The sequence below is a fragment of the Lepidochelys kempii genome, chromosome 20 (assembly GCF_965140285.1).
Source record: "Lepidochelys kempii isolate rLepKem1 chromosome 20, rLepKem1.hap1, whole genome shotgun sequence".
Classification (NCBI taxonomy): Eukaryota; Metazoa; Chordata; order Testudines; family Cheloniidae; genus Lepidochelys; species Lepidochelys kempii.
The window spans coordinates 20,023,211-20,048,369 of NC_136399.1; the positions used below are offsets into that span (position 1 = coordinate 20,023,211).

Here is a 25,159-nt window from a genome sequence, read left to right on the forward strand (position 1 = left end):
TGCCCCCCGCCCCGCTGTCATGTCAGGGCTGGTGCACCCTGCCCCCCTCCCATGCCGCAGGGACCCTGTCAACTCTCAAGTTGGCCAGGTGGGTCTTTGGATCCCTCCTCCCCGTCTCCCGGTCCGGTCACACTCCACCCCATTACTGCCCCGGCACAGTCACTGCCCAGAGGCTGCGGGGAGTGGCAGATTGCGACAGAGAGCCAGGAGATGCTGCCCCAGGAGATGCTGGTGCAACGGTTGGATGATCCCATGGCAGTCACTCCTGATTTACACCCAGGTGGGGGCTGGGATCCCTGGAGCGCCCCATGGGGCAGCCGAGATTGGGACCAGACCCGGGGCAGGGAGTGGCTCAATTCTAGGCCAAGGGGATGCTGGGGCCAGGAGGCCGCTTGGCAGAGAAAAGCAGCTGGGGAAACCCAGCCCCCAACATGGGCTGGGACAGGACAGATACCCTGGTGTACACACACACAGAGCTCTGGGCACCAGCTCAGGCCCCTTTGCCCCCCCATAACCTGGGCAACCCCCCCTCCCCCCACAACCCTTCCCCACTTCCACCCCCGACCTGAGATCACCGGGAAGGGAAGGGTTTCGGTGCATGGGGCTCTGGATCCTGTGGGCCCTCTTGGGCCATTAACCCCGCGTGGGAGGCAGCGGTGGCGAACGAGCTGATGGAAGGCCCGTTGTGCCAATTATTTAAGCAGTTGACATTCTAACAAATCAGCGGAGCGCTTCCAGCATTATCGGCTGGCTCTTGGCATGTGCTGGCGTCCTGCAGGGCCGAGCAGTGGACGGGGTGGGGGCTGGGTCTCCTTGCCCTGCAGCCAGGGAAACTGAGTCCCATGGGGGAACAGATCCTTACGACAGCCGCGAAATTCCCTAGCCCAGACATGGAAACCAGTAGCCCAGCCAGAGCCCAAAGGCTAGTTGACTGGGCCCAGGGGAGCGGAGCTCGGGGTCTTTGGGATCCAGGGCGGGGTCCACGAGGGGGGGGGGAATCCAGGCCCCTTTTAGCCTGAACTATGGGGCAGCCTAACCCCACTCAGCCCCCTCCTCTGCTCTCCTCTTACTGACCTCCTGCACCTCCCAGAGCTCTGAGGGACCCAGGAAATCTGCCTAACCTCACCTGGCCTCACCTTCTCTGAACTGCTCCTCCATCTCCTGTATCTTCCAAAATCCAGTGCCCAGCAGTTCCCAACACTCCAAGTTTGGAGCCCCAGGGGAAACATTGGGGGAAGGGGGGGAAGACAGTGTGCCCCTAGGGCAGCCCGCAGCTCCAACACCCCCCACCCCCAGCGAGCCTTCCCCAGCTCTATGCAGCAGTCTCAGGTACCAGGAGGCAGATGGGAGTTGGGGACACCCCCCGGGGATTCCTATTGCCCTGACACACAGCCCCCACAGCCAAGGGGTGTGTGTGCCCCCCCCCCCGCAACTGATGAGCGCTCAGCATCTGCAGTGGCTGAACCCCATATTGGGGGGTGGGAGCAACTCGCCCTATTTCAGCCTAAGGCAGCAGGGTGGGGGCTGGAGACCTCAGGCCTACAGACCTGCCTGGGAACAGTCACTAGGCGGCGTTATTGCCCAGCTTCCCCCCCCCCCCTTCACTCCCTGCTCTCAGATGCCATGGAGGGCAGGAGGAGGGGGCAAAATCGCCCCCCAGCGTTCGGGGGAGCCCAGGGCACCCTCGTGTGGCTCCTAGGGGGTGAGCCAGCCTGGCAGTGCCTGACAGGAGGGTCCAGGGAGAGGCAGGGAGAGGCGGGGGCCACGGGGGTGTCACTCGAAGGCGAAGGGGTCGTGGGCGCTGAAGAAGAAGTGGCTGTCGACGTGCTCCTCCAGCGCCTCCTTGTCGCACTCCAGGGGGAAGCGCTCCTTGCAGATGGGGCACTCCTTCCACAGGCCGGGGGACGCGGGCAGGTCCAGCGGGGAGGTGCCCATCCCACACGGGCCCGGGTCCGACGGCTGGCGGCCTGTGATGCCGCTGCAAAGGGGCGACAGAGACGGAGGATAGGCACCCCTAGAGCTCGTCGCGCCCCTGAGCGGGGCCCTGGCAGTACCCCCCGCCACCAGCCCTGCACGGAGCGCACAGCCGGGCCGGGGTTATTATGGGTTCCCCCCCCCCCGCCCGCTATTCCAGTTCTCCCCCCTCCTGATTCCCCCCATCCCCCGGGTCTCTCTTTTTGCTCCTTCCCCGTCAGACTCTGCAGAACACGGAGCAGCCCCCCAATTCCCTGCACAGGACCAACCCCCCACCCCCCACAGCGCAGCAGCCCCTCCCCCTTCTCAAAGGGGAGCAGTGGCCCCCTCAACCCAGAATTCCTTTTATTCCTCAGACACCCCCGTCTCATCGCCTCTGCACACGGCAGCCTGCACCCACCCTGCCCTTCCCTCAATACGTCATCCCACTGCACCCACTCTGCCCTCCCCTGACGCCCCCATCCCATCCCCCCGGCATCCCTTCTGCCCTTCCCCCGACACCAGCATCCAACCCTGCCTCCCCCCGACACGACATCCCATTGCACCCACCCCCTGCCCTATCCTGACTCCCCCATCCCCCCGCATCCCTTCTGCCCTTCCCCCAACACCAGCATCCAACCCTGCCTCCCCCCGACACGTCATCCCACTGCACCCACCCCCTGCCCTATCCTGACTCCCCCATCCCCCCGCATCCCTTCTGCCCTTCCCCCGACACCAGTATCCAACCCTGCCTCCCCCCGACACGTCATCCCACTGCACCCACCCCCTGCCCTATCCTGACGCCCGCATCCCATCCCCCCGCATCCCTTCTGCCCTTCCCCCGACACCAGTATCCAACCCTGCCTTCCCCCGACACGACATCCCATTGCACCCACCCCCTGCCCTATCCTGACTCCCCCATCCCATCCCCCCGCATCCCTTCTGCCCTTCCCCCTACACCAGCATCCAACCCTGCCTCCCCCGACACGACATCCCATTGCACCCACCCCCTGCCCTATCCTGACTCCCGCATCCCATCCCCCCGCATCCCTTCTGCCCTTCCCCCGACACCAGCATCCAACCCTGCCTTCCCCCGACACGACATCCCATTGCACCCACCCTGCCCTATCCTGACTCCCCCATCCCCCCGCATCCCTTCTGCCCTTCCCCCGACACCAGCATCCAACCCTGCCTTCCCCCGACACGACATCCCATTGCACCCACCCCCTGCCCTATCCTGACTCCCCCATCCCATCCCCCCGCATCCCTTCTGCCCTTCCCCCGACACCAGCATCCAACCCTGCCTCCCCCCGACACGTCATCCCACTGCACCCACCCTGCCCTATCCTGACTCCCCCATCCCATCCCCCCCGCATCCCTTCTGCCCTTCCCCCGACACCAGCATCCAACCCTGCCTTCCCCCGACACGACATCCCATTGCACCCACCCCCTGCCCTATCCTGACTCCCGCATCCCATCCCCCCGCATCCCTTCTGCCCTTCCCCCAACACCAGCATCCAACCCTGCCTCCCCCCGACACGACATCCCACTGCACCCACCCCCTGCCCTATCCTGACTCCCGCATCCCATCCCCCCGCATCCCTTCTGCCCTTCCCCCGACACCAGCATCCAACCCTGCCTTCCCCTGACACGACATCCCACTGCACCCACCCCCTGCCCTATCCTGACTCCCCCATCCCATCCCCCCGCATCCCTTCTGCCCTTCCCCCGACACCAGCATCCAACCCTGCCTTCCCCCGACACGACAACCCATTGCACCCACCCCCTGCCCTATCCTGACTCCCCCATCCCATCCCCCCGCATCCCTTCTGCCCTTCCCCCGACACCAGCATCCAACCCTGCCTTCCCCCGACACGACATCCCATTGCACCCACCCTGCCCTATCCTGACGCCCCCATCCCATCCCCCCGCATCCCTTCTGCCCTTCCCCCGACACCAGCATCCAACCCTGCCTCCCCCCGACACGTCATCCCACTGCACCCACCCTGCCCTATCCTGACTCCCCCATCCCATCCCCCCGCATCCCTTCTGCCCTTCCCCGACACCAGTATCCAACCCTGCCTCCCCCCGACACGTCATCCCACTGCACCCACCCTGCCCTATCCTGACGCCCCCATCCTGTCCCCCTGCCGCAGCTACCCTGCCAATCCCCAACACTGGCATCCCACCCCACCCTCCCCCCATACCTCGATCCCATCCCCTCTGTATCCACCTGCCTGCCCCCAACACCCCATCCCACCTCTCTGCACTCAGCACCCTGCACCAACCTGCCCTTCCTGGTCCTGACACCCCCACTGCATCCCATCCCTCCCCCACATGGGTACACAGACCCACCCTTGCCTTGCAGCTGGGTGATTCTCTCTATTTCACTTGCAAATAGACCCCCGCCCCGCCCGCCTCTGTCTGCAGGAGAAAGGAATCTAATGATGCTGAAAATTGATTCAGAAATGCCCTGACACGGCTGTACATCTCCCAGCTCCGTGCTTGCCACTTTTATGGCCACTGGCTGTAAAAGTCACCGGCTCCCTGCGCCCACAGGGAAATTTATATATTTTTACTAACTAAGAGGAGGCTTGGAAAGCTGCCCCAATCCCCCGCTTCCCCTACTCCCACCCCACTACTCTGCTCCCCTCCATCCGCCTCCCCATCCCCCCACCCTGCTCCCCTGCATCCTCCTCCCCAGCCTCCCACTGCTCCCCTCCATCCTCCTCCCATCCCCCACCCTGCTCCCCATTCCCCCACTGTGCTCCCCTCCATCCTCTTCTCCATCCTTTCCTTATGGGCAGGGCAAAGGAACAGACCCCTGCTCTGCTGACAGGCCCCAGCCGATATCCCCCCTCACCTTGCCATCTCATAGAAGACGCTGCCCAGCTCGGGCAGCAGCAGACTGGCCTCTTCCCCTCCGCTCCGCACGGCTGCCATCAGCACAGCCTTCTCGTCCTCCGCCTCCTGCAGTCAGAGCGAGGGTGAGAGCACCGGGGGCCAGAGTCCAGCCCTTGCCCCCCCAGCAGTCGGGTGCCCCTCGCGCACAGGCATAGTGATTGTGCCCCCCCTAAGCAGCTGGGCTCCCCGGAAGAACAGTCCTGCTATGTGTCATAGGCCCTACACTGCTGAGGATGGATGGGGATTCTCCTTTACATCCAGCGGCAGCAGGCTGGGCCCTGGGAGCACGGGGGTGTGAGTTTTATCCCCGTTGCTGCGAGGTCCCCAGCTGTACTGCTAGGGTGTGGGCTACCCCAATGGGTCTCTGTGAGGTTCCTGCCCCCAGGCTGTACGGGGGAATCATGGAGCCAGCAGCCGGGCAACCTCCCTAGCCCCAGCCCAGCTCCCGTTCAGGAGCCCCAGGGAACCCCAAATGCCTGGTGATTAGCTGACTGCCACATCCAGATCTCACCAGCCCAGAAGCCCCAGAGGATTGGGAGCTGGAGCTTTGGTTTCGGCCTGCGGGGGGGGGGAGCTACTGTGTTGTAACCAGATCCCCCCCAACACTGTTGCTTTCCTAGTGTAGATGGGCCCCAGACCTGGAGGGCTAAGATCAGCCCCTCCTAGGGCTAGTGTTGCGATGGCCCAGATGATGCAGAGTCCCCCATCCAGCTGCTCTCGTTGCCCCTTTGGGGATGGAGGTGGGGGCTCCCCAGCACTGATGCTGTGAGGCTGGCAGGGAGAAGTCCTCACTCCCCATGGGGCTGACCCCAACCCCCCACTTTCCCCAGTGGGAGGTGCTGGAGAGACTCCCTGGCACCCCCCTTTTCTGCCTGGCCATTAATGTTACTGCATGTAAACTGCATGTTCTATCGTGCCAATTATCAGAGGTTTGTCAGTTTTACAGGGGCGGGTCTAAAAAGCCCCTTGCCCGACTCACGGCTGGAGGGACGGGGGAGGAAGAATCTGCCCCGTGAACAAACAGCGACTGCAGTGGGACACGGAGAGATTTCAAATGTGGGCCTGATCCCCAGCCTGGCACAGACACCCCTTCCCCCTGTCCTTAGGGGGGAGCTGACCCCAGTCCTGCGTGGGCTCTCATCAGACAGCAGGGACCAGCTGAGCGGGCCTTTTGCTAGAGGCAGGTCCGGGCAGCTCCAGGGACCTTCCAGCTACTCCTATCAGGGATGTGGTCGAGGGGAATGCAAGAGGGTTTGGGGGGCTGGCAGATAACCCCTCCCCCCGGATGAAGCAGGCTCAGACGCACCCTCAAAGCTGGGCTTTCTGTTGCCCAGGAAGGTGGGGGCCCACCCCATCCACCTCCGGGCTTTAAGGTTCCAGGGATCAGAAGCTTGAAGCCCGTTGGATGAGACAGGGTCCTTTGTGCAGTACCACACTTGGGGGGTCCCTGGGCACAACACTGGCAGATAATCACTGGGCTCGATTTGGGGGCTCGGCATGAGATGCGGCGGGGGCTACTGCTCACAGGAGGGTGAACTGACTGGACTGGGGCAGAGTGGGAGGGGGGCTGCACCGTGTGCGGGTCCCTGCATCAATCTAGGATGGATGTTCTGCATGGGCCAGGGGGCCACCATTGGCAAGAAAGAAATGGCACCTGATGGTCACAAGAAAGCCAGGACTCCCGGGTTCTGTCCTTAGCTCTGGGAGGGAGTGTGGAAGAGTGGGGTAGCATAAGTAGCTGGCAGCCAGGATGCTAGGGTTCTACTTCCACCCCTGCCCCTGCTTGCTGTGTGACCAAGGGCGAGTCCCTGTGCCTCAGTTTCCCCCTCCACACTGCCCGGTGCTTGGGGGGGTCCTCGCCCCCCGGGGACTCACTGAGTCGGAGCTGTTGTCCTCAGTGGCCTGCTTGATCTGGGTGGTGATGGGGGCCGGCTGGCTGATCACCACCCTGTGCATGGGCTCCCGCAGGCACGGCGGGGTCTTGGTGGCCGATCGGTTGTCGCACAGGCTGTAGGGGCTGAGCTGGGTGTGGATCCTCATGTCCTCGGGGGACTCGTCCTCCGAGTCCGAGAGTGGGGAGTCCAGGGAGCCTGGGGAGGAGGGGAGGCCACAGGGTCACTTGGGCAGCCAGTGCCCCCTGCTGAGCAGAGCATGGTGTGTGGGGCACAGGGCATAGGGGGGGACCCCTGCTGGGGGGAGGAGCCTGGAGGGGGGAGCCAGCACCGGGGGGGGGGGGAGTGACAGCTGGCATTGGCACAGGGTTGGTAACTCCGGGGGGCAGCACTATGCTGGGTGGGGGGAGCAGCACAGGGCGATGTCAGGGAGGGAGAGAGGGGGTGGCTGCAGAGTGGACATAGCAGTGAGAGCGGGGCGGGGATGCAGGGGGGATGAACAGGGGTAACAGTGAGGGGGTAACCATCGGAGGTGCAGGGTCCCGGGGTGAGGCAGTGAAGTGGGGGCAGAGCAGGTCAAGGAGCGGAGCGTTACCAGCCCCTCTGGGTTGCCTAGGGGTAATGGGATGGGGTGGGGGGGACAGGACGTAACAGGGCTAAAGGGGTCAGGGATGGGAATAACAGGGTGGGGGGATTATGGGGATGGGGGAACAGGGATGGGGTAATGGGATGAGGTAATGGGGTGGAGGGATGGGGGAACAGGGATGGGGGGGTAAAGTGGTGGGGGATAGGGTAATGGTGGTGGGGATAATGGGGAGAAGGGTAATGGGGTGGGGGAAAGTGGGAACAGAAGTGGGGGGCCTGGGGGTAACAGGGCTAAAGGGGTGAGGGATGGAGGTAACGGGGGTAATGGGATGGGGAGGTTATGGGGGGGATGAGGATAATGGGGGTGGGAGGATTATGGGGAGAAGGATAATGGGGTGGGGAGGTAATGGGGTGGGGGATGTGGGTGGGTGGATGGAGTAATGGAGGTGGGGATAAAGGTGGGACTAAAGGGATGAGGTGGGGGTAATGAGGTGGGGTGAGGGGGTTATGGGGGGATGGGGGCAATGGGAGTAACAGGGATGGTGTAGGGAGGTAACAGCGGCGGGAGAATGGGGGTAATGGTGGGATGGGGAGGTAACAGGGGTGGGAGGATGGGCGGGATGGGGGTGGATGGGGGTAACGGGGGTGGGGTGGATGGGGGTAACAGGGGTGGGGTGGGGAGGTAACGGGTGGGAGGATGGGGGTAGGGGCATGGGGGTAACAGGGGTGGGAGGATGGGGGTGATGGAGATGGGGGTAACAGGGGTGGGGTGGGAAGGTAGCGGGTTGGAGGATGGGGGTAGGAGGATGGGGACGGCTGGGGAGGTAACAGGGGTGGGGGGGAGCGGCACAGGGCGATGTCTGGGGACGGGGGGTTACCCACTCAGCGCCGTGGCCGCCGTCTCCTCCTCCTCGGCCACCGTCACCTCGCTCCACTTCTCGTCGGCCACCTTCTCCAGCCGCTCCTCCAGCTTGCGGGCGTACTCCAGCAGCTCCTGGGGAGGGGACAGCCGCCAGGGTCAGGATCGGCCCCACCTGCGCCCCGGGCCCCAGGCCATGGGGAGATTGGGTGGGGACCCCGGAGGGGGCAGGGGCTTTGCCTGCCCCCACCCACTGCCCAGGCTGCAGGATCCCTGCCTGACCCCAGGGCCCCGCCCAGCTCCTCTGCAGGGAAGGCGGCTCATGTCACCCGCTCCTGATACCCTCCTGGCTCCGGGGTTCAGCCCCCTTTGATCTCTGACCCTGGATGGCACCAACCTGTTTCTCCTCCTGCAGCTGCTCCTTCTCCTTCTCAGCCACCTTCAGGGCCGCACGCAGCTCCTTGAGCTCCCGCTTGCTCTCCGACAGCTGCACCTGGGGAGGGGGGAAGGGGGCACAGGACCGTGAGAACTGCCCCAGGGCAGGGCGAGTGCCAATGGCCAGCCCTGCACCAGCCTCGGGAGGGAACCTCCATACCCCAGGCACCCGATCCCGCAGAACCCATAAGCGCCCCAATCCCTTCTCCTGTGGGGCAGGGCGCCCCCTCGCACCAGTGTGTGGCTTTCGGGGTAGGGCCTCCCCATGCCAGCTCTGATTCCTCCCCATATAGGGCAGGGACCGCCCCCTCCCACACGCCAGGGCCTCCCCATCTCAGCTCTGATCCCACCCCCTACAGGGCAGAGACTGGGGCTCCCCTCTGTCCCAGGGACAGTGCCCACCCTGCACTGGCCTTACCAGGCTGGAGTCCCTCTCGTGGGACAGTTCAGATTTCAGCGCCTGCTTCTGGGCTCGCTCCTCCTGCAGGTTCTTCTCCAGCTTCAGCACCTCGGCACTCAGCTTCAGGATCTTGTCCTTCTCTGCCTGCAAACGGCATGGGGGGCGCTCACGGGGGGCCAGCACATCTCCCTAGCTAGGCTTGGATGGAAGGACTACAAATACCCAGTGCAGTGTGAGGGCCGCTGTGCTGCAGGGAGCAGGGTGAGAGGCTCAATAGGGGGCGCCCTCCCCTCGCAGCCAGTGCTGGCCCCAACGCGGTGCTAGGGGGCGCTGCGCTGCAGGAAACAGGGCAGGGGGCTCAGCAGGGGGCACTGTCCTCTCTGATAAGAGGTTTAGGGGGTTCTGGGCTGCAGGGAGCAGGGGGATTAGTACAGGTTATTCTCCCCTCATGCTGTGCTTCAGGGAGCTCAGTAGGGGGCGCTCTCCTTTCAGCCAGAGCCCAACCCAGGGCAGCCCTAGGGGGCGCTGTGCTGAGACATAAACCAAGTTCTGAGCATTGTGTGGGTCACGACAGGGGGGCTTTTCCCAAGGCCTGGACATGCTCGCCCCAGCTCCCTGTCCACCGGTCACTGAGACAAGCCCAGCTAGGGGATGCACTTTCATTTCCCATCCTAATCCTGCTGCATTGGCAGTACCCCATCCCAGGGGTGGCTGCACCCCAGCAGTGGCTGCACCCATTCAAGTGAGAGGCCCAGTGGGGTGGGGGTTGGCACCTCTATGCTCTGCAGCAGGTTGCTCTTCTCCTTCCACCACTGGCCTTTCCCCTCCTTCCATTTCAGGGTCATGTCCGCCAGCTTGATGTTGGTCTCGGCTGACTCCAGCCGGCTCTTGTGCAGGTCCGAGATGGTGCGGTCCCTGATGGAGGATGCGCTGGCCAACTCCTCCCCCAGCAGCACCACTTTCTGCTGGCTGGCGGCAAGGAGGTCCTGGGTGGAGCGGAGCTGCTCACACAGCGCTTCCAGCTGGGCCTGGCAGGGCAGGGAAAGGCAATGTGGGGGGATCGGAAATAATGAGTGGGATGGAAGAGGCCAGCTGGGTTCTGCCCCTGCATCCCACCCCCATACACAGCGACAAGGGAGCAGTTGAGGGCATTTAAAAGACTGTTAAAATTCTTTGCCGTTAGCATGCGGAACTCCCTGCTACAGGATGTTATCAAGGCAAACTGCTCAATTAGGTGCAGGGTAGCTCTGAGGTCTATGCACCAAAGACAAGCCGGAAATAGCTGGCCTTCCTCTAAGCCAGGGTTCGAATCACATTAGGGCTAATGCAGGCTTTCTGAGGAGCCTGGAGACTCCCCTCCTGGCAGAGATCTTCAAAATCCTGCTCCAAGAGGGTGCCAAAGATCCTGCGGCACTTTTCACGTGAGCAGGGTTTGGGCTGCTGCCTTCTTGGTAAAACTCTATCCTGTTACTACTCTCCATGCCCCAGAAGTGGCTGCATTTCAGGAGTCAGTGGGAAAAGAACCCAGGAGTCCTGGCTCCCTGTCCTCACCCCTAAAACACACACAGGCACCCACAGCCGGGAAAGAGAACCCAGGAGTCCTGGCTCCCATCCCCCTGCTCTTGCAGTGACACCGTTCTAATCCCCTCTTTTCCAGGGGAAGGGCTGGTGAATGCACACACCCAAGCAGAGGGAGGGGGGAGTGGAGGCTGCCCCCTGGCACCAAGGCGGGCCCCCCACCCTGGGCACTCACCGTCCTCTGCTGTGCGGCTGCCAGCTTCTGCTGCAGCTTGCTGATGTCCTCCTGCAGCACCAGGGCCTGCGACACCTTCTCGCCGTGCCGGGTCTTGGCCAGCAGCAGGTCGCAGGCCAGGTTCCGGCTCTCCTGCTCCGAGGCCTGCAGCTTGACCTGGGGGGTTGGGGTGGGGGACACCTGATCCTCACGTGCCAGCCCAGAGACTCCTGAGAGGGGGTGGGACCCACCTCCCTTCCCTCTGGGTGTCCCCTGGGGATGGGGGAACCCTGCCGCTCTACGCATGTATGGAGAGAGACCCCCCCACTCCTGTGTGTGTCTGAGGGGGAGGGGAGGAACCCCCGCTCCTCTGCTCACCCCAGCTAGCTCCACCACCACCAAGTCACCCCTACAAGCCCTGCCCCGGGTCCCCCCATTGTGGGGCGCCGCAGTGCTCACCTGGTAATGCTCCTTCTCGGCGTTCTCCTCCTTGAGCTGGTGACGGATCTGCTCCTGCTCCCGTACCAGGGACTTCACCGTGTCCTTCATCCTGGGCGGGGCGGGAGAGATGGAGACAGGCAGGGTGAGCCCCGGCTCGGCTTGGGGCACTGCCGGCTACAGAGGTGGGGGGGGGGGCGGGTGAGGCACAGCGAGGTCAGAACCCCAGGGGGAGGCTGTGTCCTGCAGCCCCGCTGATGGGTCCCCATAGTCAGCACGGCCTGGGAATACGGGGCACTGCAACCCCACTCCCACCCCAGAGGCTGCACCCCGACGGCACATCAGAGTCCACGCCGCTTCGGGGGGAGGGAAGAAAGGAGAGAGCACCCCATACTGAGCCCCCACCCTACTCCCTGGAGCACAGGACATCACCCCCTAGGGCATCAGCCTATTCTCACTCAGGGCAAGAGCCCCCCCCAAACAGCGGGCCTCTTCAGCTTCCCGCAAGACCCTGGGTTTGGCCTCAGCGGTCACCCATCCAAGCACTGACCAGGTTCAACCCTGCTTAGCGACTGGACGAGATCAGGGGAGGAGGTGGGGCCGGGGCGGGGATTTGGGGAAGGAGTTGGAATAGGGGCAGGGAGGGGGCAGAGTTAGGGCGGGGCAAGGGATGGGTGGGAGAGGGCAGGGCAGGGGCGGGGCCTCGTGGAACGGGTGGAGTGGGGGCGGAGCCAGGGGAAAAGCAGGGTGGAGCACCCACTGGCGGGAGCAGAAGTTGGCACCTAGGCTGCCTCCCTGCCTGCCAGTCCACAGCACTGACCCTAACTCCCCTCCGCATGCCTGCTGACCCCCGCCCACTGCTGCTCACCTGTCCAATTCCACCTCCTTCTGCAGCACCTTCTCGCTCAGGGCCTGAACGTCCTCCTCCAGCTCCTGGATGCGGGCCAGCTGTCCCGCCTGCTGCCGGCTCAGGGCATCCCGCTCCTCCATCACGGCTGCATGGGAGCTCGAGAGATCCTGGGAGAGGAGCCGCCGGGCGGGGCAGGGAGGGGAGGGGTGAGCCGGGATCAGGGATACAGGATCAGCACAGAATCTGGGTGCTCTGGCAAGGAGCAGGGAAGCCCAGGGACCCCCCCCCTCAAGCTGGAGAGCCCCTTTGGAATTTGGGGCTAAGCCTGTGGGTAGCAGGGTGGGGGGAATGCAAGGAGGAATATGGGGTCCCCTCCTAGGTGGGCGTCTCCCGGGAGGTAGCCCAGCCCAGTGGCCTGAACACAAGAGCCAGGAGACCTCATTCACCCACGTGCGTGCCTCAGTTTACCCCCAGTGTGATGGGCGACAGGAAGCAGGGGGTGGGGGACTCAACCCAGTGGCTGTTGCCTGATAGGGCTCGGTGCCCGCAGGGGGTACCCCACACACCTTGTACTGCTCGGCCAGCTTGGTGTGCTCATCCCGCATGGTGCCCAGAGCCCCCTCCAGCTGCTCAATCCGGGCCTGCAGCTCCTTCACCTCCTCCTCCAGCTGGAGTTTCTCTCGCAGCAGCCTGCTGTGCTCCTGCTGGCTCTCCTCCAGCTGGTTCTGGGGGGGAATGGGACCCACAGGGACCGGCGTTTTAGTACGGACAGAGGGGGCAGGCACTACACTCCCCCCAGGCCCCCAGAACACGGCAGGACGCAAAGGCAGGCAAGGGGTTAACTCAGGTAGGCAGAGCAAGGGACTGGCGGTGGGGCTCTTATCACAGTCCGGAGGTCGTCCTGAAGGGGCAGAGCTGATGGAGGGCGGGGCCAGGGCTAAGCTCTGCCCCATTTCCCAATGCAGTTGTTACTGCCTGCCCCGCAGGGAGAAAAGCCTGGCAGGAGGGGAGGGTTTTGAGTTGACCAGGACATGTCCAGGTGCCCTCCTGGGCAGAGCAACAGCTGATCCCTCCCATTGCCCTCCACCTTGTCCACTGGGTGAGCTCACAGCCTAACCAGGCCCAGGGGAAACTGAGGCACAAGCCTGGGAAGTGACTTGCCCAAGACCACTGGCAGAGCTGGAACCAGAACCCAGGTCTCCAGGCACCCAATCTGGTGCTCTACCCACCAGGCAATACTGACCCCTCATTACCTGCAGCAGGGTGGCCTTGGGCACCACCAGCAACATGTCCATGTTGCCCTCGTCATCCTCCTCCAGTGTGACGAGCTCGTCCATGGGCCGGGGCTCGCTGAACTGGAAGGGGCTGCTCTGGCCGCGCACCTCGCCACGGCGGTCCACGTAGCGGAACTGGTACTGCTGGGCCCCCGGCTTGGGCAGGTAGCTGGCTACAGCAGGACAAACACGGCCCAGCATCAGATGCCTCTGCCCCACCATTGTTAGGGCCTTGGCAGGAGGCTGACTGCCTCTGGGTTGGGGCTCGGATGCCCCATAGTCTGGGGCTAGGTCTGGTCCCTGGCTCTCCCCTGACACGTCTTGCCCACAGCAACTGCCCCGCACTCCTGAGTCCTGGCACCAGTGTGGTCGGTGCCATGGCAGAGCGGCTGGCGAGTGCCTTGTCAGCAGACCACATTGGTCACAGAGGTGCTGCTCCCCAGCCAGTCCACCGCCCCCTGGCCTTGAGCCTAGTCTGTATGGCCTGCTCTGGCCTGGCCTCACTCAGCTCACTCCGGCTTGGCCTCTCTGACAACCAGCGGGTAGTGCCAAAGGTCAACGGTGGCCTGGATGCCCGTTCCATCAGGGGCTGCTCGGAGACCTGCTATCCCATTCCAGTCCCGGCCTCGCTCCTTCCCCCTGGCTGCCTCCTGCACCCCTTCCTAGGATCCTCTCTGCTTTACCCCCATCCCTCCCCTCCCCTCCCCTCCCAATGCCCCCTGTAGTCACTGCACCATACACCCAGGCAGGGGGACTTCAGTGAGCATTTGGCTTTGCAGCATGCCTGGAGGCCGGACGCCACGCTAGTTGGGCCCATGGGCCCGATCTGGTGGGGATACGGGGCTGGATCTGCCCGTGGGCCTGACCCAGCAATGCAAGGTGATATTGGGCTAGATGGGCCTGCTGGCAAGACCATGTCTATCAGGGAGGCCGGAATACCGGGCTAGATGGGCCCTTGGTCCGACAAGCCACGGCAAACCCTCCGTAACCCAAACCTTCTCCCAGGGCTGCCACCCCTTCTGGCCATTGCTCTGGCTGCTCACTGACTGACCCCCCCGTCCGATCTCACCCTCCCGCCACCCCCACGCACGTGATCTCCGTACCCCTGCTCCCCAGGAGCTCGCCTCCCTACCATGGAACTGGACGCTGGAATGGACGGGCGCCCCCTCCGCGCCTCCGTCGGGCACCACGCACCACACGAAGGTGTAGTAATCCCGCACAGACGAGGCCTCCACCTGGACAGACAGACGCAGGCAAGAAGGTGTCTGAGGAACCCCTGGCATTAGCTAAGCGTTTCTCTAGCGCTCATCAAATGCCAGTGTCACTGTCCTCATTGCGGGGGACTGGGAGGGGCTACCACAGCAATGGGTGTCTATGCTGCCCACTAAGCCTGGGCTCTGACCCAGGTTTGAGCCCAAGCCCCGCTTCCGTCCACACACAGATCTGGCTGACTTGGGGCAGCAAGCACTCAGGACCCGGGTCTTACAGCCCTGCTGGGGGTGGGGGTGGGTCACAGCCAAGGCGTGTCATTTTGCAGTCTGCATGCAGCTCAAGCGGCAGACCCAAGTTGAAGGTCTGCACGGCGCAGCATGGGCGTGCTAGCTTGGCTGCGACACCCGGGTCTGGCAATTGTAAGCCCAGGTTTACCATGCAGCGTGGATGCTTAAGTGCGGGCTTGGAACTGCTGAAACCTCAAGCCTGGGTCTGCCTAGCTGTTACACAGCACAGGAGGGCAGTATCATTCCCCTGCCCGCCCCTATTTTACAGATGGGGAAACTGAGGTACATGAAGGGGAAGTGACTTGCCAAGGCTGGCCACCAGGAATAGAAGCCTGGTCTCATGAGTCCCAGGCCAGCGCTCTAGCCATTAGGCCACGCTATCTCGTTTTGCTTTTGCATGCAGGGAAAAGCAGGAGGCTTGGTCGACTTGTGGGTGAATTTCAAGGTGGCCTGCAGAAGTGGGCCCCTCCTTTCACGAGCACGCTGCGGGCTCAGCGCCATGGAACAGCAGAGAATGCAACAGGAGGGGAAGCCTGTACCCCAGGTGATGAGGAGGCCACCCACGCACCCTGTGCCTCCCCATCTCAGCCTGATTCACTGCCTGATCAGAACACTTGCTGCATGGCCCCCCCTGTGGGGACAGCTACAGGGGAGATCCCAGCTAAGGCATCCAGCTCCCACCCGCCTCTTTCTTCCCAGTACCTTGAATATCCCGATCCAGTCGCGGGCCGACGGCTTCATGCTGGGGGGCAGAGTGTAGTGGCACTCGACCTTGGTGTTGGGCACGTAAGTGCGGGCCACGTTGAGGAAGGCCATGGTAGGGTGGGCCTGTGCCTGCGACTTGCTGGGAGACACCTCCTCCATCCTCTTCATCGGGGTGGAAGGTGAAGAAGGACAGTGTGACAGTCTGTAACCCAATGTTCACCTTTTCTACAAGACTATGATAAATTTTGTATATAGTATGCCTTGTGAGGTATCATTCAAAAACTCATAATATGCTTACCTTTATTGTCCTGGTAAAAGGTGTGTGACAACATTGTATGTAAAGTTATTCAATTCTACTGTATGACATTGCAGAGACATGTTCCAAGTTTAGAAAGGCAGCCACAAACCAGTTCCACAGAGACACCAGGCAAACTGATCCCTCAGCTAGGTGTCAACAAAATCAAATGGACCATCACCTGGGTAAGTGGCCATTCTTTGGCAGGCAAAAGGGTGAGAGTGAGAAATCTACATTTTGGCAAAGAAAGTGCTGGAGGTTCCCATCTCCTGCTGTCTCCTGAACCTCAGCTGGAGATGATTCTCAAAGAAAAAGAGAACTGTAAGAAAAGGGAAGAAACTCCCCTAAAGATCTCTCCTTTCTTCTCTACTCACGGCATTGACAACACTTGAAGGACAAAGGAAGGGATCCAGGCAGAAAGGAATTCAGCCAGTGAGGCTGCTAGAAGATGTAGTGAGAAAGACTTTTGCTTTGAAATCACTTAGCTTGTTAAGTTAGATGTTAGTTGCGTTGTACCTTTAATTTCTTTGTAACCAATTCTGACTTTTATGCCTCATTACTTGTAATCTCTTAAAATCTATCCTTCCGTAGTTAATAAACTTGTTTTATTGTTTTATCTAGACCAGGGTGTTTGGATTGAAGTATTTGGGAAACTCCATTTGAGATACCAGGGTTTGTGCATACCATTTTCTATTAATAAAATGATGGACTTTATATGAGTTTGTGGTGTCCAGGAGAGAGCTGGGCAGTACCAGATGCACATTTCTGGGGGAAAGTCTGGGACTGGGAGTTTCAGTGTAATTCAGGGGTGGTTGGCTGTAACACTCTTGCAGTGTAGCTGTGAGTGAGTTACATGTGTGTGAGCAGACCAGGAGTGGTTGCTCGCACAGCGAAGCCGTGTAAAAGGCACCCCAGACTGGAGAATTGAGGGGACACAGTTGCTCAACAGTCCAGATTGTACCCCGGGAATGTCACAGGTGGGAGGGAAAAAAGTGATGGGAAAGGGGCAGGATGGGAAAATCCCACCATGGACCAACCTGGGATGCCCTGAAAGTCACTGCTTCCCTACATGCCATGGGTACATCCACGGAACTCATTACTGTGGGCACCTCATGGGCATGGATGCATTTAGCTTCCCAGCCCGCAGGAAGCAGGGCAGTGCCACTGTCTCTATTTTACAGAGGTTCCTGGGCACACAGGGAGTCCATTTCAGAGTGGGGAATTGAACCCAGGAGTCCTGGCACTCAGGCACCTTTGGAGCTGGACCCCCAAGACCACACATATTTCAGACAGAAAGGGACCTTTGTCTAGTCTTTTTAACTCTGGTTAGTGGCAAGGGCACTAAACTGGGACTCAGGGCACTTGGGTTCTGTTCCCAGCTCTGCTTCTGACCTGCTGTGTGACCCTGGGCAACTCACTCCCTTGCTCTGTGCCTCAGTTTCTCCTCCCACCCTGTGAAATCTTTGGCACAGGGATGGTGGCTTGCACCTAGACTCGTAACCTTGGCTGGGGTCTACCTAGGAATTAACACAAATCCATTGACAAAAACAAATCAGGTTGCCCCATGGTGCCCCGTGCCCATCCAGCAAAACGCAGACCTATGACAGCCAGGAAACTTAGAGTAAAGGTGCACACCAATGTAACCTTAATCCTGCCCTTTCTGAGCAATGACCCAGGGTGCCCAAAAGACACGTACTTGCACTCTGCCTTTGCAGCTTGTGCCCATGCCCAGGGAAGAAGCACACGCCAGCTGCAGCACAGAGTCCAATGCAGTCTCTTTACCAAGGTGAAGCTTGTGTCTAGGTGAGCTGGACTGAATGGGTGCTGCCTATGCCCGGACACGGTGCCTCCACCAGAAAACCAACCCCACACGCACTGTATTTTACAACCTTTCACCATCCCACATAGGATCCCCTCAAACACAACACTGTCGCTCACCCATCAGGACACGCCCACCCTACCCTTGTACCCCACCTCACTGCTGACGCCCCCCATGGCAAGAAGACCTCCGGGCCCTTCTGCTGACACATGCTTCCCAGCTCAGCACTGGAATGAGACAAACGGCATCTCTCAGGATGCATATGTACCGTTTTCCTGTCCTCACACACGTGGGGCGAGGCGTGGGCAGAGGTGCTCAGAATCTCTGCAGGGCAGGGCACCCCCATATTACCCCCTCATCACAATCACAGCTCTGCCCAGCTTCTCCAGCTAATCCCTCCACCATTCCATATAGCGCCACCTAACAACAGCGAGCACAGCTGGAGCGCACACAGATAATTCCTACTGGCTACCACCAGCTCCAGAGGGGCAGAGTTAAGGCTGTGTTGGGGCGTCCCTTCACCCTGCCTTTTCTGGTTGTCCAACGTTTGAGTCCTGCTGGATGGGCAAGAGACCCAACAGGCAACTTCAGCTCTGTGTTAACCAAGTTTTTTGTCCGTGAATTTCCTAGTTTTCCAACCAGAAAGAGAAACATTTTTTGTAAGAGTCAGGGGTCAGGCAGGTCGTTATAGCTGTCCCCTAAGTTTGTAGCCAGTCTGTTGCTGGCTAGCAAGCAGGCTATGTGATCCTACGAGCTCCTGTCCCTTTTGGCACAGAACCACAGGTCATGCTGTGAAATGTCTGGAAGGTGGTGCTGCTAACAGGGCAGTGAGGGAAATCTCATCCCTGGCCAAAAATCTGACTATTTTATTCCGTGGTGGTTTAGTTTCAGTAGCTTTACACAGTGCAGTCTCTCTCCTTCTCCACCCCCATTTCTCACATCAGGTAGCGCCCCCACCCCCATTTCCAGCTTCCCCTCCCCGTCCTGCCCCATGAAGTCATTCAGGACCATTCCTTGGCATGTGAGAAGCCATGAGCACGTAAGAAATTTGTTCTACGTGTATCAGAAGCAGCTGCTTATGGGAGGGCCACACATTTCTCAGTTACAGAGGCTGCGCTGGTCCCCAAACTGCCCCCTCCAGGCACTCCCTGCTCTGGCGAGGCCCCTGGCTCGCCCAGCCTCCAAGCTGGCCCCCTGGCCAGCACCACGCAGGGGTGCTGTCACCTTAACTTTGAATTGTCTGATTTTCAGAGATTTCAATGTGTGGTGTAGTCAGGGCTCCTCCAGAACCCGGTTTACATCTGTTGGGAGAAGGGCTCAGACCCCTTAGAATAACAGGGCCCCCAAGATCCCGGCACACACACATGGAGGGGGGAAGGGCAGGGAAAGGGGCTTGGTCTCCTCACTCGAGAGAGACAGGGCTTAGTGGATCCCAGCACACACATGGGGGCAGGGGAGGGGCTGAGATCCCTTAGAACAGCTGGGCCCTCAGGAACCTAGCACACACAGGGGCAGAAAGAGGGACTCAGACCCTCTCGGAGGAGCAGGCTGACACCTCCCTCCCAAGATCCTCATACACACATAGGGGGGAGAAGGTGGGGCTCACATGCTCCCACATCCCTAGTCACCCCATTTACCCTACCGCTCCCCCACGTCTCCCCTCCCCATGTCCCACCCCTCCCCGGAGCCCCCAACCCCTCTCCGCTCCCTGCCACCCATCCCCATTACTCCCATGATTCCCCTTCCCCAGCACTCTCCCAACCCCTGGCCTGGCGCAGCAAGCATTCCCGTGTCATTCCTTTTCCTTTCAAAAAGAGTTTGCGCCCTTCTCAGTTCCCTGCTGTCCTGGGATTACAGTTCCCAGCTATAACAGAAACCCTTCAATCGAGGCAGACAGTCGCACTTGGCCTGTAATTTGTCCTCAGAGATCTGCCACGGGTAGCTTTCAAAAGCTCAGGGTCACAGCCCATCCCCTCAACCCACCATGTCAAGTGCAATCACTATGGCTAGAAATCGTCTTTCTGCGCTCGTGCTTTGCAAGTTCTTCGGCACACAAGTGTTTCGCAACCCCTAATGCAGACAGCCTAACTCTGCCTTTAATAGTGCTTTCAAAATTGCCTCCCCCAAGGAGCAGTGGGGACCACACACGAGCTGAGTTAACTGCCGGGTGACTGAGCTCAGCTGGGGACAATCGGAGACACAGTCTGAGCCTCAGGTGTGTGCCCCTCCCACCCCCACCACGTTGGTAGAATCTGTTGCCTTGATGAAATACTGGGTTTTTCAGGTGGCTGTATTTTGGATTTGGATCATTTACCCGACCCTGCATCCCCAGGGGGCATGTCACATTTCAAGAGAATCCAAGAGAGCATTTGACTTAGAACAGTCAACCTTTAAACAAAGGGGTTCTCAACTTTAATCGCAGGAGCTAGCTCTTCTATTGTGCCTTTCACCCATGGATCTCGAAGCTCTTTACAAAGGAGGTCAGCATCATTCTCTTCATTTCACAGCTGGTGAAACTGAGGCACAGAGCAGGGACGGGACTTGCCCAGGTCACCTAGTTGGCCAGGTCTCCAAGTCCCCATCCAGTGCTCTAGCCAGTATGCCCCAGAAAATGCAGCCCTATGGAACCAGGTGAAGTTGGCCACTACACTGGGGGGAGCAGATGCGTCTACTGCCCTGGGCACGGATACTGTGGCACAAGGGGAACCACATTGGAACACTGCTGCGAGGTGAGAGGACAAACACGACCCCACTCCCCTGGCCCCGCCCTGGCCTACCAGGAGTATCTGGGTCTCATCCTGCCTCTCCAGCATCAGATCCCAAAGTGCTTTACAAGTGGCATATACTAGGATCACTCTGATTGCTGCCCTGGGGCGGAGTCCACACCAGTGCAATAGAGGACAGGAAGTGGAGTCTCCAGTGTTACCAACTCTCATGATTTTGTCATGAGCCTCAGGATAATGATTGTTTTCCTTAAAGCCCCAGCTCCTGGAGTCAAGGGGATACGTGATGATTTCAGCCTTTCTTAAAGAAAAAGTACGTTTCCAGCCCCCGGGGCAGTGGAGAAAGCTTCCAAATGTGACCCCGGTGCACCGCAAAGGCTCACCAAGCAGAAGGCCAATAAGAAGAACCCAAACGCTAATATTTTTACATAACCTCAGGATTTTTGGTGAGCCTGACTCATGATGTTTGAACATTTGGGGTTGGCGAAACTGAGTCTCACACCCAGCTGGGGAAACACACGGAAGGGGAATGCACGGATGCACGGTGAAAGCCCCGGCTCTTGTGAAAGCGGTCGCAGGATGCTTAGCAACAGCAAAAGAGCCAAGCCATTGATTTTACATCTCAGCTGGAAAGTGGTGGCTCCAGCACCTGGCTGGGGCATCGGTTCAGGACAGCTTAGAGCACTCTGGGGTCTTTGTATTCTGTTTATACAGCACCTAGCGCAACAGGCGCTGGGTCCATGACTGGACCTCCGAAGTCCTACCACGATACAGAAATAATAACAGCACCCCTTGCTTTATCGCTAGAGTCATTTCCCTCAGAAGCCTAGGTTTTTCTGGAAAGTCTCCCCTCCAAGCAGTGTACAGGCCCATTACTGCTTAGCTTACAAAACGCAGCAGGGACAGACCACCACATCAGGGCTGTAAGCTAGGCACAGGGAGAGAGACATCTGGTCCTGTCTACACAGCAGCTGCAATTAACTCAGCAGCTAGATTGTCTCGTCAGCGCCATGGCCAAGGTGAGGTTACATCTACACAACAAGTTAACAATGTGGGTAACAGCCAAGAGACTCGTACACAGCACTGATGGGGCTCTAAACATCTTCAGAGGGGTTCACTGCAAAGGGGGTGACCCCAATTTCCTCTCTGGCCCAGCCAAAATCCTCGCTCGATGATCCCATGTGACAGAGGCGCCCTGTAACTTGGTGCCTTCCCTGCCATCATTAGACTCTCCGCACACTGGCGCCCGTGTGCATCGATCCTGCGTGGCGAGTGTCCCAGTACATCTGAATGAGATCCCCAAAGAGCGCCTGCACCAATTAAAATCCCTGGTGCAGTGATGCCTGGGTGGAAGATATGCTGGGAGGGAGCATGGCCTAGTGGATACAGGACAGGATTAGCATTCCGGGGATCTGGACTCCAGTGCCAGCTCACACCCTGCTCTGCTGGGTGACCTTGTGTTAGTCACTGCCTCTCCGTGCCTCAGTTTCCCCATCTGTAAAATGGGGATAATGAAACTGGCCTCCTTTGTGAGCACTGTAAGACCCACCGATGATAAGAGCTAGGTATTAACATTAGCTCCTTTATAGAGTCCTGCTATTACTAACTTCCTCTGATATAAAATGACACTCTGAGCATCTTAAGGTTAGCAGGGTGGCGGCTGTGGCTAGAGAGTGGAATTAAGGCAGGACACCTGGCTTCTACTCCTAGCTCTGCTATGTGACCTGGGGCAAGTCACTTCCCCACCGCGTGCCTCCATTTCCACTCCCACCCTTTGCCTATGGAGACTCTGAGCTCTTTGGGGCAGGGACTGCCTCTCTGTGGCCACAACAGGGCCCTGATTTCGCTTGGGGCCTCTTGGCCTTGCTCTCCTGGGAATCCTGCACAATCACTGCTCAAAAGCGCTCATGGCATGGGCAAGACACCTCATGATCAGCCCCACAAGCCCAGACAGCGCACGGCTGGCGTGGGACCTCCTGGGCATCATCCAGCCAAGTGCCTGAAGCTACAGTACATTCCTTTCCCCTCCCAGGAGTCTGCTTCTCCAGCTGTGCCACGCCAGCCAAGGAGCAGCCATGTGCAAAACAAATCCCAGCAGCTGCCTGCCAGCCATCCTCTCCGCTCACCTGGCTGCCAGGAACAGGGGGAGGATTCCTTGATGCTTGCACAAGGCAAGCAGCGTGCACCAGCCTTGTGCAAGGCCGGGTCCAAGGAGAGACAAGGAAAAACCACCTCCCAGCTTGGCAAGAGAAGAAAAGACCTGGGTCCCCTGCGGGTTTCGGGGAAACTCTTCCCCCTCCCCGCCCCTGCCCTTCTTGCTCAGAATAAAAGGCTTTAAAAAAAATCAAACGGCTCCAAACCAAAGCGATAAAGGAAACTCGTGTTCGGAAACCCAAAGCCACAGGCGTGCTGGGGAAGGAAACTGCACAGGGGGGAACTTGCGCAGGGGGGTGGCTGCGGGGGGATGAAGATCGCCCTGATGCACCAGCCCCAGGTGAAAATACAGGCATGGGAGAGATTTTTTGCTCTTTAATACCATAGGGGTGGCTAATCTCTGGGTTGCCAGGGGCATCCAGGGGGCTCAGCTCCAACCAGGCAAACATCTCAGCCCGGCAGGTCCCAGCAGCCAGGGGAGATGGGGGTAAAGCAGTGGAAGGGGGCTTAAGCTGGGGGGGGGGCTGTCAGCTGTGGTGGGAGGGGGGGCGAGTTTCCACCTCCTGGGCTGTCCCCTTACAGAGGCTGCCTTCCCTGCAGCAGGGAGCCCAGCCGCCCAAGGCCTCGAACACAGGCCAGGCGAGCCTGAGATCCGTGGGCTGCCGGATTCCAGGGTACCCTGGCCACAGGCACAGCCCTCGCGGGGGGGGGGGGGGGGGGAGGGGAGCACTGCGGGGGGGAGCACGCATTGTCCCCAGCGAGCCCCTGGCACGAGGCTGCACGGTGCAGAAAGGGAACTGCCCCTCTCCAAAAGCCCAGACCCACCCCCTCCCCCAGGCAGCAGCAGAGGAAGGAGTGGGGGGCCGGGGCCTGAGAGGGGGAGAAAAGCAGAGGCGCCCCATTAGATAAAGAAGGTCTCTTACCCTACAGAGCAATCAGCTGTTCCACTAACCTTTTACCAACAACAAAAACACCACTCAGCCCAGCAGGGGGCGGGGGGAAGGGGCGGCCCGGAGGATGCTGGGAGTTGTAGTTCCCTCTGGCCACCTGGCGCTAGGGTGGGGTAGGAGGGGAGACTGCAGCTCCCAGAGAGCCCTGGGGGGGAGGGAGCCCGGGAGCCTCCTAGCCAGGGAATCTGGGGAGTGTAGTTTGCCCAGCTGGGAAGTCCAGGCAGAGAATGGGCAAGGGGACTTCAACTCCCAGGGTGCAACGGGCTCCCAGGGGCCATGGAGGCATTGGGTATTATTCAGGGAGGAGTAAGGTTTCAAGTTGTTCAGGGCAGAGCCATACCCAGCTGGGAGCTCGAGCGGCCTCTTGTCCAGTGGGGATGGGCCTGGCTGCTCTTCTGCAGGTTATAACCTGACCCCCTGTCCCTGGGCTAGTGTGATGCAACAGCAAACAAAAGCTGCACACACACACAATGCAAAACAAACTGAGCACACACAATGTACCCGCAAACGAAGTGCACCCACCTTTTAAAGCTAAGCAAAATGCACACCCATTGCAACACCACCCAAAAGCTGCAGGCGCCATGCAACACAAAGTAAACACACAAAATGCAACACCAAACAACAGCTGTGCAGACAATGCAACGCCAAATGAAATGCGAGCACACATTGCAACACCAAACAAAAGCCGCACACATAATGCAACAAACACGGAGCCCACAAAATGCAATGGAATACAAACTGAACATGTAATGCAGCACCAGACAAAAGCTGTACGCACAATGCAACATCAAATGAGCTGTAGACACAATGCAACACAAATTGAACAGATGCAGCAACACCAAAGAAAAGTTGTACCCACAATGCAACAGCAAAAAAGCTATGTACACAATGTGCACACGTGAACATCCCACTGCACACAATGCAACACAACAGTCGTCTAGCATTTTAGTAACTGTATTTCCCCAATGAATCGCAGAGCTAATATGTGTGTTTCCTCTCACTGGATTCAACAAACAAACTAGACAGCTCTGCCCCAGGGAAACCGCAGTTTCCAATATTGCTAACCTCAAGAGATCAAACAGCATGAGTGGGGCCCAACAATAATGAGATTTAAAAAAACAAAACAAACAAACTGTGTTTTTCTGGTCTGTCTTTTGATTGTTGAACTCCCCCTGGCCATCCCCCGTGTGTGTGCACGTGTGTGTGTGTGTGTGTGTGTGTGACCATTAGTGCCATTCACTCTCTCCACTTTATCAGGTCAGAAGATTTTGGCCCCTGCTGCAGATGCTCTCACCCCACATCTGCCCCTCCCCGGCCCAGCAATTAATTCTGCCCCAACCTCCAGACCAATCCTGTCCCTCACATCTCCCACCCCCACATCTACCCAGTTCCCATCCAGCCTCCCCTCCTCCCTAGGAGGTGGGTAAGCAGGTCAGGTAGCCAATCAGAGGGGGTCAAGTGTGACTCCGGAGTAGATCTGGATTCACACCAGTTCAAATAAGATGTGGCGACCGTGCCTAGCTTTACAGAGTTAGACAAAGCCGTGACTGAGATCATAGCAGAGGGAGTGTGGAACGAAAACAGCGCAGGCAAGGGCACCAAGAGGTGTTTTCCGATTCCCAATCAGGTGAAGAGGCTGAGACGTAGAGGGAGGTTGTTCCAGGTTGCAGAGAAGATGGGTCTTGCCCTGAC

The 25,159-nt window shown here is 59.6% G+C and overlaps 2 protein-coding genes across 6 annotated transcripts in view; both read right to left on the bottom strand.

Moving 5' to 3' along the window:
- The window catches only part of ATP5MC2 (ATP synthase membrane subunit c locus 2), a 234,131-nt gene that overhangs the window by 90,959 nt on the left and 118,013 nt on the right, over positions 1 to 25,159 (bottom strand). The window lies entirely within an intron of this gene.
- Positions 549 to 23,527, bottom strand: CALCOCO1 (calcium binding and coiled-coil domain 1). 5 transcript variants are annotated; one of them, XM_073318109.2, is made up of 15 exons: positions 23,441 to 23,527; positions 15,524 to 15,688; positions 14,455 to 14,557; positions 13,302 to 13,495; positions 12,615 to 12,773; positions 12,067 to 12,215; positions 11,220 to 11,310; positions 10,782 to 10,937; positions 9,802 to 10,056; positions 9,047 to 9,172; positions 8,591 to 8,686; positions 8,217 to 8,328; positions 6,733 to 6,947; positions 4,817 to 4,923; positions 549 to 1,978 (listed from the first exon to the last, which is right to left on the bottom strand). In XM_073318109.2, exons 2-15 carry the CDS (start codon positions 15,683 to 15,685, stop codon positions 1,774 to 1,776), a joined length of 2,130 nt encoding a protein of 709 aa, XP_073174210.1. In that variant the 5' UTR covers positions 15,686 to 15,688; positions 23,441 to 23,527; the 3' UTR covers positions 549 to 1,773. The 5 variants fall into 5 exon arrangements, with proteins under 5 accessions (XP_073174210.1, XP_073174208.1, XP_073174209.1 ...); XM_073318107.2 differs by having other exon boundaries at positions 15,524 to 15,759; positions 23,441 to 23,511; XM_073318108.2 differs by having other exon boundaries at positions 15,524 to 15,728; positions 23,441 to 23,500.